This window comes from Dermacentor variabilis, chromosome 2 (genome assembly GCF_050947875.1).
Source record: "Dermacentor variabilis isolate Ectoservices chromosome 2, ASM5094787v1, whole genome shotgun sequence".
In the NCBI taxonomy this organism is placed as follows: domain Eukaryota; kingdom Metazoa; phylum Arthropoda; class Arachnida; order Ixodida; family Ixodidae; genus Dermacentor; species Dermacentor variabilis.
Window position 1 is genome coordinate 60,444,614 of NC_134569.1, and position 13,287 is coordinate 60,457,900.

The following is a 13,287-nucleotide window of genomic DNA, read 5'->3' on the forward strand; positions in this document are numbered from 1 at the left end:
ACGAGTGCACTACAAAATTCGTAATGGCAAGTTTGGACTGCAGTATTTAATATCAAGTTGCATTCACAGACAGAGGAGAGAATCAGTTTTAGAATGCAATCCCTAGTCCATATTATTGTGCTCACGGGTGTACTTTGTGTGTGTTAGCTGTACTGAGAGGAAAAATTGGAGGACGCTTAAGCTTCGCCTTCAAGAGTGGAACGCGACAGCGTTCCCGTCGACCCGCCAAGGGGTGTAAGACAATGGGCTACGGCGCAGCGACTACGCGCCCTGCATCGGACGCGGTGAGCGTCGAGCAACGCAGCGTTCGGCGCGACAACGAAATGTGCGCCTGAGCAAGCGACGCACGCCTGAGCCTTAGAAACAGCTCGTTTCTAAGGCAACACCGCGTTCACTACAGGCGCTTTTGTACCGCTTTGAAGCATCGAACTCGTGGCTCAGTGGTAACGTCTCTGTCTCACACTCCGGAGACCCTGGTTCAATTCCCACCCAGCCCATCTTGGAAGTTGCTTTTTATTTATGAAGTGCCTGCCGTGATTTATCGCTCACGGCCAACGCCGCGGACGCCGACGACACCGGCTTTTCTGCGACACGAGCTCCTTAACGCTATCGCGTTAAAAAGGACATTTTAATTAAACAATGATGGTGTGGATTATGCACAAACATTTGTTAGCATATTTGGCTCCATGGCAACGCAGAGTACATTTGAACTGAAACAATGGTTACTTCATAAAGTGCAATACTAACTGTTCACATACCTACTAATGACTCACTGTCAGTGTCATCATAGAGCTAGCACACCAGTTTGCAAGAAAGAGCAAACTGTCTATCATTGAGAACGATGGTTTACGAGACCAGAACATTAACCCCCCAGAGTCTGCTCAGAAGCTTGCCAGGGAAGCCACGGTGGAGAGTTCCAGATTAACTTCATTGCCGGTTCATTGGCGTACACCTAAGCCTAAATGCATGAATACCTTTGCATTTTGCCTTATTTGTATGTGGCTGACACGGCTGGTAATTGAATCCACGACCTTCTGCTTAGCAGCGGAACACATCATAACCACTAAGCATCTAAGCAGAATGAAGGTTGCACAGTCATCTCATTACCTCCGTCGATGACAGCCACATTGGCAGTGCTCTCCTCTGTCTCACAGTGGCTTCTGTGCACAGCACAAGACCAATCGTAATGCCAGTACTGCCCATCAACAGACAGCACATGTAGAGTCAGTTTGCTGCCTTCATCCCAGTGAAGGTCGGCAAGCCTTTCCTGTTCCCTTGTGCCAAATTGTAGTGTCTGCTTCAGGTACCAATGGTAGTTCTTCATACTGTACAACAGCACTGGACAGAAAACAATAGTGTGACAGACGTTATGTCGGACAGAAAGAGGCAGTCTATCCAGAAAAAGAACTTTTCTAGTAAAGGATCAGTAAGGTAATACAGGATCAGCAAAATAACCAATTTCAATGCTGCTGGTTGCAACTGTGCTCAGCAATATGGTTAATAAAATAATGAGTCTGTCACCACTGTACGGTAAGCCTGACAGCATTTCAGAAGAATTATGGGTGGCACTTTAAGTAATTGTAACCCCTGTTATCTATGTAAAATAATTTTGCTGTGACATAGTTACTAGCGCTAGCAAGACTAACGGAAAAAAAAGGATGGGACAGGACAGTGCTCTGTCCTGTCCCACCTTTATTTTCCCCATTAGTCTTGCTAGCACTAGTAACTATGTCACAGCCAATGCATCAACACCAACTAGCCCAGCTTTCTGCATTAATAATTTTACATTCATACTTTTTTGGCACATAAGTTGATGTAAAGCCTTACGTACAGCTTGCTAAATACTGGCTACTGCTGACTAGTGAATATTCCCACATTACATAAAAATTTGCATTCAGAAAGTTCAATTCCAAATGCTTATCGAATGCTATATTACAATAAAATATGCACACAGAAGTAAACAGGTTTAGGTAACATCAAATTTATAAGATTTTACATTTGCTACATTTGCATGTTTAGAGAATAATTAGATAAAATTATATATATAAGCAAATCGACAAAAACTGTTCCCGCATTCTTTTTTTCGTGGAACACTACAAAGTGCAATTACCCAGTTCTTTGGGAGCCAATGATGATTCATCAGGTGAAAACATTGACCCAACCACAGCCAGAATGGTAGAGTCTGGACTCCAGATTACTTCCTTCACCTTAAAAAGAACAAAGTGCAGGCTGCAGTCAATAAACCAGAACGAAAAAAAAAAGAAAAATACTATACCTTAAATTCATTAGAGGCAAAGGGCAGCTGGAAGCCTCCATGATTTAAACCATTCTTTTCAAAGAAGACAATCATGTGCTTGTTTGGTAGTCGCTGGCTTGAGGCTATCACACTGCCTGATGGCCTAAGGAAAGAATGAAACGGTAGAGAAACTAGTGGAACGTGTAACAGCTGTTGCTTTGACAATTAACAAGATCTACACGGTCATCTAGAACAACTTACTACCAATAGAGGGAAACCATCGCATATGCTGTGGCCAAGCCAATGCTAGGATCCATGAGACGAATGCCTCACTTACCTAAAATTCAAACAAGACAGACGTACACAGAAAAATGGAAGCTGAGTGATAACAGCGATCGAACAAGGAATGGCTCAGACTGAAGCCAACGCTTCAACAAGTCTTAACCCTGATGAAGACAAGTTCTCTTGTAAAAACATTGGCTTCAACTTGAGACATACCTTATTTAACCACTGTTCCTTTTAACAGAAATATCTTTTTATGGTAAGTAATACACACAAGCCAAAGTTGTTAACATACACACATTTGTTTAATGGGGTTAGTTCAACAATTTTTTAATGTAGAGCCTACTATATCTTTAAAAAATTCTAATAGTATTTGTCTTCTGTATAGAAAATATTGAGAATATTTATCAAATCTATGTCTCGTTGCCCGTCTACATGTTTACTTTAGGACAACAAAATTGAACGCACGTGCTGTACAGAAACCACCACTGATTTCCCTTATTTGTTCCTCTAGCATTGAGAAAACAGAAGCAAAGAAAATTTAAGGAAAGAAACACTGAATATCAATTGCGAGCCAAGAATGAGGAGAAAAGGTATCCATCACAATGCTTCAGGCACTCACTTCCAACCAAGGGCTTGTTCTAGGCCACTCAAATCCTCGCCTGTGTACTGCAAAATGCCATCTCGGCTCCATAACCTCAGCTTACGATTTCCTGCAAGGAATGAGAAGAAGGGTAGCTGAAGGAGCTGATTTTTGTTAGTCACAACTGTAGGAAGGCAACAGATAATGAAGCCAAGAAAATTATAGAGGAAATTATTTGTTGTTTTAATTGAATTGCAGAAATGATAAGCTAAAGGGAAATGAAGGTGGACAAAAAACAAAGGAAAAAAGAAAACTTGCCACCCTGGATGCCAAACCAGCACCCTCCACAATGTTATTTAGATGTTATTTGCAAAGTTATTACCACATGCCTGGTACTCATTTTCCCATCTTGGAGCAAACATACAATATTCTTGTGAAAAGCGACCACAAAACCAGGTAAAAGAAAAGAAGAAAAAAAGAGAAGGCACACGTTTGGTATGTTTTACACAGGACTTAAAACAAAGTTAAAGCAGGTGAGTCATACAACAATACAGTCGAACCCGACTATATCAAACCCGTTTACATTGAATTATTCTGTATATAGAAAATTTTCAGAACACGGTATAGTTAAAATAAGCATATATAACAAAAATTATGCTTACATCAAACAAAAATAGCAGTGGCTCCCTATATATCGAACGACAAGCGGCGCAAAAGTGCCTCCAGAAGTTGGCTTTCCCCCCAGTGGCGCAGCTCCAACCAACCACTCTCTTTACTGTGACCGCGCAGCGTGGGGCGAGCCGTCGACACCCCCCTACAAAAAATTATCTTGGCTTGCCCACAGCGCTTGTTCGGACAGCTAATGAGAGGCTCCTGCGCCCTTGTCGTGCAAGATGGCGCAAGTGTGAGTTGCCTCGCTACTTTTTTGGTTCATCGTGTTTTGCCTTGTAGGCCTTCTCCCACAGTGTTGCCATGATGAAGTGGCAGAATTTGCCTTTCGCCGTGAAGCTTGAAATCATAAATCGGGTCGACCGCGGTGAGATGTCGAATGTCCCCACAGCGTGCAAGATTCTGAGGAGCACTCTCAGCACGATCTTGAAGAATAAGGGGGAGATTAGGGCTAAAGCACACAAACTCGCGACTTGGTGCCCGTGGCACCCGACGCGTACACACGGCTGTGTACAAGTGGTTGTACACAGCCGTACAAGTGGTACAATTGCTTCAGAATGACTTCCGTGTGCCCGTTAATGACTCTGAATACTGATGAGTGCAATGAAGTCATTGCCAGTGTCGCCGAAGTTGGGAACGAGCTGTCAGTATTTCCGGAAGCCGTTGACGAATCAACAGTCAACGAGTTTGTGAGTGCAGATGACGGTGTCGCGACCACGGGAGAGCCGCCCAAAGACGAAGACTACATTGCCAACATCGTACCGAGCCCAAGTGAAAGTGGGCACAATGGGGAAAGCAACGATGGTCCTTTGCCCAAATCCTCTGAGGTGATTGGTGCACTCGCACTAGTCCGGTGCTTCTGCGCGAATGCGGAAGGTTGCGGCCTTAGCTGCTCCGCCTCTTTAGACAATGTGGCAGGTAGCAAAATTGCCCAAGCAGAAGAAAATACAGAACTACCGTATTTATTCGCGTATAACCCGCACCAAAATGTGAAAAAACGCGTTTAAAAAGTGGGGGGTGCGGGTTATCTGCGAATTTTTTCCTTGGGAGGGGGGGGGGTCGGCTTCACCGCAATGTGCGGCGGCCTCCCCGTGTAGTCCGCCATCCCCATCGTCATCGACGCTTGTCAAGCCGATGAAGGGCCAACGAAAGGCCAGCATTGTTGAGCCTCGCGTTAGGCGCTGTTTAGTGTACTTACCCCAGTTTGCACTGTTTGCCTGCTTTGTTTTGGCATCATGAGTGCGACTCGACGGCAGTGTTTCACAGCGAAAGAGAAGCTAAAGATTATAGCCGCTGCCGAAGAAATCGGCAACAGAGCTGCTGCAAGACAGCATGACGTCGACGAGTCGTGCATTCGCGACTGGAGGAAGAAAAAAGAGAGTCTCGAAGCAACGAACCGGAACAGGCGAGCGTTTCGGGGTCCGAAGACTGGCGCGTACCCCCACCTCGAGACGCAGCTTGCGAAGTTCATTGAGGAGCAGAGAAGTCGTGGCCACGCTGTTTCGACTGAGATGGCGCAAATGGAAGCCCTGAAGTTGGCCCGGGAATTGAACATTCCACGTGAGTTTCGTGCAAGCCGTGGATGGCTTCAGCGCTTCATGCGAAGACATGGATTTTCTATGCGGCGGCGAACAACCATGTGCCAGCGGCTTCCTGAAGCCTACGAGGAAAAGTTGTTGAACTTTCAACGATATGTGATCGCACTTCGGAAGGAGCACAGCTATTTGCTGTCTCAGGTGGGAAATGCTGATCAAACACCTGTGTACTTTGAGATGCCGATGGACACGACCATGGAAAAAAAGGGCTCCAAATCAGTCAGCGTGCTGACCGGCGGAAATGCCAAGCTGCGCTGCACAGTCATGCTATGCGCTTTGGCTGACGGCACGAAACTGCGCCCGTATGTGATTTTCAAACGCAAGACGCTACCTAGCATTCCACTGCCCCCAGGAATCGTTGTGCGTGCGGAAGAAAATTCGTGGATGAACAGTGGCCTAGTCGGTGACTGGCTTCGAGTAATCTGGGAGCGAAGACCAGGTGCCTTGCTGGCACGCCGGTCGATGCTCGTACTAGATTCCTTCAGAGGCCACTGCACTGATGCGGTGAAGGCTCGCCTTGCCGAGACCAGCACCGACCTCGTAATAATACCTGGCGGCATGACGTCCATGCTACAGCCACTCGACGTGTGCCTGAACAAGCCGTTCAAGGCACACGTGAAGCGGCTGTATGCCCAGTGGATGGCCGACGGCATGTACGCCCTCACACCGACGGGACGCGTGCGAAGGCCTGATATTCCATTGCTGTGCCAGTGGATCGTGGATGCGTGGAAAGCGATACCGGCCGATTTGGTGCGCAAAAGCTTTAAAAAATGTGCGATCAGTAATAGTCTGGATGGTTCCGAGGACGACTACGTCTTTGAGAGTGGCGATGAAGCCTCGGATGGCAGTAGTGAGAGCGGCGTCGATTAAGAATCGGATAACCAGTGACGTGGTGGCGGTCGTTTGAATAAATGTTCTGAAAACGAAATGATCACCGAGTGTGAGTTGCATCTTTCTAGCGCTCATTTTTTTTTTTTTTTCAGGTAAACGTGCGGGTTATACGCGAGTTTTTTTTTTTTTTTTTTTTCCGCCGAGTTCAAAGTTAGGGGTGCGGGTTATACGCAGGGGCGGGTTATACGCGGGTAAATACGGTATTTTATGCAAAGCTAAGCTAGTTTCATCAGTAAAGTGATTTTATAAATGTTATGCGCTTTTATGACATCCAATTCTTTAGCATGTTTATATCGAATTATGCCCTATATTGAACTGATAGGCATTTTTTTGCAAGTTCGATATAGCCAAGTTTGACTGTACAAAAAATTGTGTTAGTTATATATATGTACGGTCCTTGTTTCGGGGTTTTATATATATTGCTTTTTTTTTTAATTCAGGGGGTAAAAATCAGGTGTTATCTTTAAAGAGGAAAGCTGGGAAGAATCGAGGTTCTTGTTGTCCGGCAAGAAAATCGAGGAAAAATTGGGGGTTTTGTTGTTTGGCAGCCCGAAATTTGGAATTTTTTTTGTAATGTTTACAATGTATTAACAAAAGCCATGGTCTCCTTTTGGAAACAAACATTCTATTTAAACAAACAAAGCCACTCAAATGAACATTTAATGGCAAACAGAGCTGCTCACAAACCATGCGACAAACTCAATTCTACAAATCCCCTTGTCAGGCAATATTATTAGATTAAAAAATAAACCACCCATTAGCAAAAGCAACAAATAAAGATGGGTTTGGTGATTCCTTCTTTACTTAATTCTTTGCACTTTTTTAACAAAGAAAGGAAAGTTCAGATTAATTTTAGCATACGATGAAGAGGATGAAGGCGAAAGCCTGCTTGCTCATTAGATTACTTGACATTCTCAATATAATGTGTTGTTACTTCCTATTACTTGTTCTCGCCCACTAAAGGTCATGGGTACAAGTGCTTTAATTAACTCTACCTTAATTAACTGTGCCTTAATTCACTTTGCCTTAATTAACACCAAGGGTAGGGGGTCCGACTCTCAACCTTCATGATGTCAATTGGAATCCAACTTGGAGATATGGCCAGTTTGCCCATATCTCCAAGTGAGGTCGACCTCCCACCAAAGGTTGTAGTTACGAGTGCCTTAATTAACTCTATATTAATTAACTTTGCCTCTGACTTAAATAAATCCACAGGTAGTGGGTTCGATTGCCACCAAAGGTTGCAAGTTCGACTCCCTAAGAATTTTGGTGCCATAATGCCGGACATCGGATTTTTCGTCCCATGAGCCGTCTAAGGCTTTCACCTTAAAAACTACAAAAGATAGTGCTCGCAGAGATGCTTCGTAGGTGTGATGCTTTTCCTTATTTTGCAAGCCCTTGTTGACACACATTATCATATGCATTGGGAACATTTCTGCACACACCGTAGGGGGAGCAGAAACGTGTTGGGCTTTTCATCCTTACCTCTTTCTGTCCTGTTTTACAGGTTCCCAATATATGCTTGTGTAGCAAAATTAATGAATTGATTTTTTTAAATCTTTTTGTGCGCAAACAAACAGGGACAAAGAAGAGGAGCAACACAAGTACGAGCGCTTGAATTGACTCTTCTTTGAACGTAATGTTGTTGGATAGACATCTTCTCGATGTCACAGCTACCATTTACAATGCAGAACAACGTCAGCGCTGCGTTTATTTGTTTCCCAGCACATTATCACCATTTACAGGAACGTGACAGCAAGAAGTGCGATGCAATGAGCCACTGCCGCGCTCACAACTAATAAAAAAAGTAACAAACTTTCATTTAATCAACTTCGGTAGGCGCTGAATATATTTTATTTTTATATATGCTGGTTACTGCTTGAGTGTTCAGTGAGAACAAGGCATATACCATATTTGTATTTTAATATTTTGATATGTCTTATCCAGCTGCTTACAGAAGGTTGTTACAGAAGGTTACAGAAGGTTCATTATTTTTGTAACACCTGCATTTATATTGCTTATATATATATATATATATAAGCAATATAAATGCAATATATATATATATATATGATATTGCATTTATATACGTAACAATATTATTATTTAAAAAAATCAAACATCCGGGAGAAATTGAGGAGAAATCGAGTTTAACCTGTTTTTCGTAAATATAGTTCTGGGTGCAAAAATCGGGCATTATTGTATGTTACCCAAAAACCAAAGGACCCTATTTATAGGTTGTGAAAGAAGGAAAGAAAGGCAGGAAGGAAGAAAGAAAGAAAGAAAGAAGAAAAGAAAAACAATAACATAACGAGACTAAAATTTTAAATCAACTGAGGAATTTTAGGAGGCTCCATGTGACAGCAATACCTACCGCTAGTAGGGTCAATGCAAGAAGTGGCAAAGTACTGGCCATCACCACGCCATGAAACACGAGGACACTTGTCATCCCACCAGAAGGCTGGCGCGGGGGGCTGCAGGTTGCAAAACATAAAGAACATAGCTTATCGTTATTATAGTTATTTGATTACGCAACTCATCATCAGCTGCTACAAGCAGCCACAGACGTAAGACAAGAAAGAATCTAGCAATCAATATGTGAGCAAGTAAGGTTGAAGGTTATGACATAATTCTTCACAGCTAGCCATGCATTTCAGGCTCAGAAAGATTATGTTCAATGTAGTATGTTTGTGGGGCGCTACCTTAGCTTCAACCTTGGCCGCCTGTTTCCCTTCAGACCCGTGAAATTGGGTTTCTTTGGAGCCCCACCCAGCAGTGATGGGAACACCTGTAAAATAACAGTAAAGGTGTGAAGAAAGAAGTACATAGCAAGATTTTAAGACAAAGAAATTGTTTGATCTTGGTGGAAGTGGCACGAAAAGTATGTATACAGTGGAACCTCATTGATATGTTCCTGTTTGTCACATTTTTCTGGCTCTTACATTCCAATAAGCTGGTCTTATTTATTTAGTTCACATAGAGTCAAGTTTATTAGCTTCCGGTTGTTGCATTTTCCTTCCCAGTTGTTAGATTAAAAAACTGTGGCAGCGCACCTCTGATGTGGCGTCACACGTCGGCAGCGTAGTGTGCCACCTTTTAACACAGTAAGCATGCCAAGGATGTACAAGGCATCAACTATGCCTACTACTCTGCAAAAGAGGCATAGAATCTTGAAGATGCTATGGCACAAATAGAAGCCCATGTCAACAATAATATGTGAGTGCATGTCCTGCAATGATGGCATTGCAACATCAGAATCGCCAATTGTCAAAATGTCATCACTGATCTCAACAGGGCTCATGACATTGAAAGTGAAGAGGAGGTGCCTGAAGGCAAAAGTGGTTGCCCCACATCCTCGTTTGCAGATGCTGTCATAGCCTTCAACATGTCGCGCTGTTACTTCGACATTCACAGCTGTGCAGAGATGGAAAAGGGCTGCGAGTAATCGAAAAGAAGCTGTTATTATAGAACATTTGGTCCAATGGCTAGCTGAAATTCACAGGCTTCATTTAATGTGATTCGCCGATATGATTGCTCACAAGAACGTGTTTAATGTTCAATCCAACTGCCAGGAAGTGGTAGTGAGGTTTATTTAGCATATTTTTGGTAGCTTGTTGGATTAGTAAAATTAAGTTTTGTGTGGAGTAGCTTTATGTCTCATCTGTAGTGCTGCTACATCAGATGCTAAATTTTTGTGGATAACATGTTCTTTTTTTCAAGGTCCTCCAAGAAACATATCAATGTGGTTCTACTGCATGTCACACACAGAAGTAAGACACTTGACATCACAGATAAAATGTGACAGCATGATAAATGGTGCTTCTAGATGGCAATCCTTACTTCTTCAGCTAGAGTGGCAACCCTATAGGAAATTAAGAATGAGCAACAGTGTAGCGAAACAAATGCAAGCCATTTCAGTTACAGGTGTGTTCTCTAATTTTAAACAGTCGCACATCAAGTGTGTTTCCGAAATGTTAACAAGAATATCAGTGCAGCAGGATCCAATTACGTTGTCCCAAGAAAAGCGTAACAGCATGAGCATATATGGTGAGGGCAAACACACAAAAAAAGCACAACAGAGAGCAGGAAAAAGGGGGATGCTAAGCAGAAGGTGTGCAACCTAGCAAGGTCCAGTGTTTGAAAAGCAGATCTTGCTTTTATGCTCACATTCAAGTGCTCAGTATTTTGCGTGTGTGAGGGAGACTAACCCCTCAAATGCATTGTGTACGTTTGTGCAAGCAACTTATTTTCGCCAGTTCTACCTAGTGGTGGCAAGAAAGAACTTCCAATGTTTAGTTGCAGGTAAACTAAGCCCCCTGCTTACCCAATGCAGCTTCATTTCAATTCAGCAGACTGGCTACATAAAACCACTTTTGTGAAGGCAGAACCATGTTTCGTGGAATGCTCAATGTGCTACATTATATTATTACCAATGGTGAGATAATGATCTTTCCTTTCTTGTAGTGCTTGCAGCCAACATCTACTTGTTCATGCACTTTGAACCAGTCTTGCAGTTACTTTTATAAAGAAAAAAGAAATACAACATGAATGACTGCAAATTAAATCTATATTCATTTACTCTTAAATTATGAGGACTTGTTAAATAAGCATGAAGCATCGTCCAACCACCTTGACTTCCTTACAATTATATAACATTTACAGATTTATCAGCATCCCATCATAATTTAGTGCCCGAAAGGGATAAAACAAAACTTAGTTACTATGTCCTGACAATGAATCAAAGTGTGCTCAAGCACATGTAATTATCAATCAAATACATACAATGCAGAAAAGAACAATAAACATGTTCTTCAAGGCCAACTCATATTGTGAGCAAACACCTTGAACTGTTCCTCTAGAAATTAAAGGACAAAATGTTACTCTTCTTTTAAAAGGTGTCTCTAGGTTAACCCTTTATGGATGAGTTGCATACTAGCAACATACCAGAATTTTGTTTTTTTTCTTGCAGAGTTTCGGTACTGAGTATGGAGTTTCCGGCTAAATGTCTTTGGCTGATAGTTAATGATAATACCATAGAGCAGGAACACAGGGCAAAAAAGAAGCTCGGCATGCGACTGGCTTCCTATTGAAAGCACAGTAAGAGAGACAGACAGATGCAAGATCTTAGGGTGCAGCACCATAAAAATCATAATGCATAAGCAACTGTAATGTAGACCTATGGTTAACCTATGACAATAGCTGTCTGTACAAGTTTCAAACAATGCCATGGATGGCGTAGGGCAAAGCACACTTCCTGTTTTCTGGCTAGTGATGCCCCCTCTATTGCCAAAAAGCTTCTGCAAAATATTGTTTTTTCTTTTCATAGATCATGCTCATTCTCAGTGTACCTTATCCATTTAGTAGGAAAACAACATATTTTTTGGGGTATTTATATATCTCGTCTTCAAAGGTTAACTATGAATGAATATTTCCAAGACAAGCAGTACAGTTGGTTCTAGGGCCTCACAGTAAGATATCTTAGTTGCCGAAGTTTTCAGGTAACAAATCAGCATTAAAGAAAAATAAATGAAGAAAGCAGAATTGCCAAATATATAAGCAAAAGCTAAATACTTACACTGACCAAATTCTTCAGGATGAAGCTCTTTTTCTGAGATAAGGTCAAAGTCTTTTGTCATCAGCAACAGCTTCTGTTCACCTAAGGTGCCATGGACAAGGATGTTGTAATGTGAATCATAGCAGAGACACTCAAACTGATCCTGCATGAATATGATGTGCAAAATTTAAGCTGCAGGACCATATATTACCATTAAGCACTAAGTCAACACAAATGTGCAGTATTTATGTCAACTGCTAGCCACGCAGTGATAAGTAGTAAATCTTCACACAATATGATGCAACCTTTTCCCCCCGTGTTTATCTGCAAGATTATGGTATTTTTCAAACTTCCACATCCTGTGATGAACAGCTTCGATGCATTCCAATTATGCATTTTGTATTTAAATATAATGTCCCCAACACAAGCTGATTTTTGTTTTTTATGGTGACATCTCTTAAACTAAAGGAATGTGCAGCTACAAAGTTATTTAATGCATCAGAGGTATAATCACAGCCAAGCCCATGATTTGCTATGCGTGAATAAACAGCAAAGCCAGTAGATGTTACAATTTTAGTAGATCATGTTGAAAAGCCTCTTCCAATTCCTCTATTTATATTCTGAATCTGAACTTGCAAACAAGCACATGAGGATGTGAAAACCAGGAGAGTGAGTTCTACCAAAGTGGGTTGACGATAACATAAATAGGAAGTAACAGTTGCTTTTCATAAGGTTGCAAACACTAGCTGATAGTATGAAGAGACGAACATAATTAACCGGTCGACCTGGAAATGACAGCCAGTAATACTTCGCATTATCCTGCTGCGAATGGCATTGTAGCTAGACCTCGTCAGCTTTTGTTATCAGTGATAAACAGCAACTGAACAAAGTAATCCTTAGCCAGAATCCAATGTTTCGTCAAAAGGTCTAGTCTTAGGATGGGGTCTTTTTTTCTAAATGTTAGCTCCAGACTGAAGCTTCCCTAGTTTGGCAACTGATCACTTCATGTACAAGTTGTTGTAATTCATTTTATGCCTAAATAAAACCACTTCTGACTCTGACTTCATCGTACTGTGAACCTTATCCACTATATGTAGTCATACTTGAAGCATTCCACATTACATGCAAACCATGTAGAACAGATCAGGCAATTGATAGAGGCAAGAGAAAAAGAAAGTGTACGTACCCGAAACAATAACGACGAGTTCATAATCTGGACTCCATTGCATGGCCAAAATGCCACCCGTAACACTGCCAGCCGATTGAGCCTATAAACACACAGATTGGAGGGCAATGAAGGTCACATACTTCAGAAGTGACAGTAAGTCGCACTGCTTGTTAATCGACTTCGAACAACTCCAGTTTTTAGGATAAGTGTAAAGGAAAACAGGATACACACGTAAAACAGCAATGCGGATAAAATGCACGTAATTTCGGATAAATCGCGCGATCACTACCACACATTCGCAACCACATT

The 13,287-nt window shown here is 42.1% G+C and overlaps 1 protein-coding gene across 2 annotated transcripts in view; it reads right to left on the reverse strand.

The window, feature by feature from the left end:
• The window catches only part of Elp1 (elongator complex protein 1), a 230,558-nt gene that overhangs the window by 34,092 nt on the left and 183,179 nt on the right, over nucleotides 1-13,287 (reverse strand). For both annotated transcript variants that reach the window (XM_075680709.1, XM_075680708.1), the window contains exons 3-10: nucleotides 12,997-13,078; nucleotides 11,832-11,912; nucleotides 8,959-9,044; nucleotides 8,631-8,730; nucleotides 3,141-3,231; nucleotides 2,276-2,399; nucleotides 2,111-2,207; nucleotides 1,108-1,338 (exon numbers count right to left, since the gene is read on the reverse strand). In XM_075680709.1, the coding sequence (XP_075536824.1) occupies nucleotides 1,108-1,338; nucleotides 2,111-2,207; nucleotides 2,276-2,399; nucleotides 3,141-3,231; nucleotides 8,631-8,730; nucleotides 8,959-9,044; nucleotides 11,832-11,912; nucleotides 12,997-13,078 (892 nt within the window). The remainder of the gene's footprint in view (nucleotides 1-1,107; nucleotides 1,339-2,110; nucleotides 2,208-2,275; nucleotides 2,400-3,140; nucleotides 3,232-8,630; nucleotides 8,731-8,958; nucleotides 9,045-11,831; nucleotides 11,913-12,996; nucleotides 13,079-13,287) is intronic.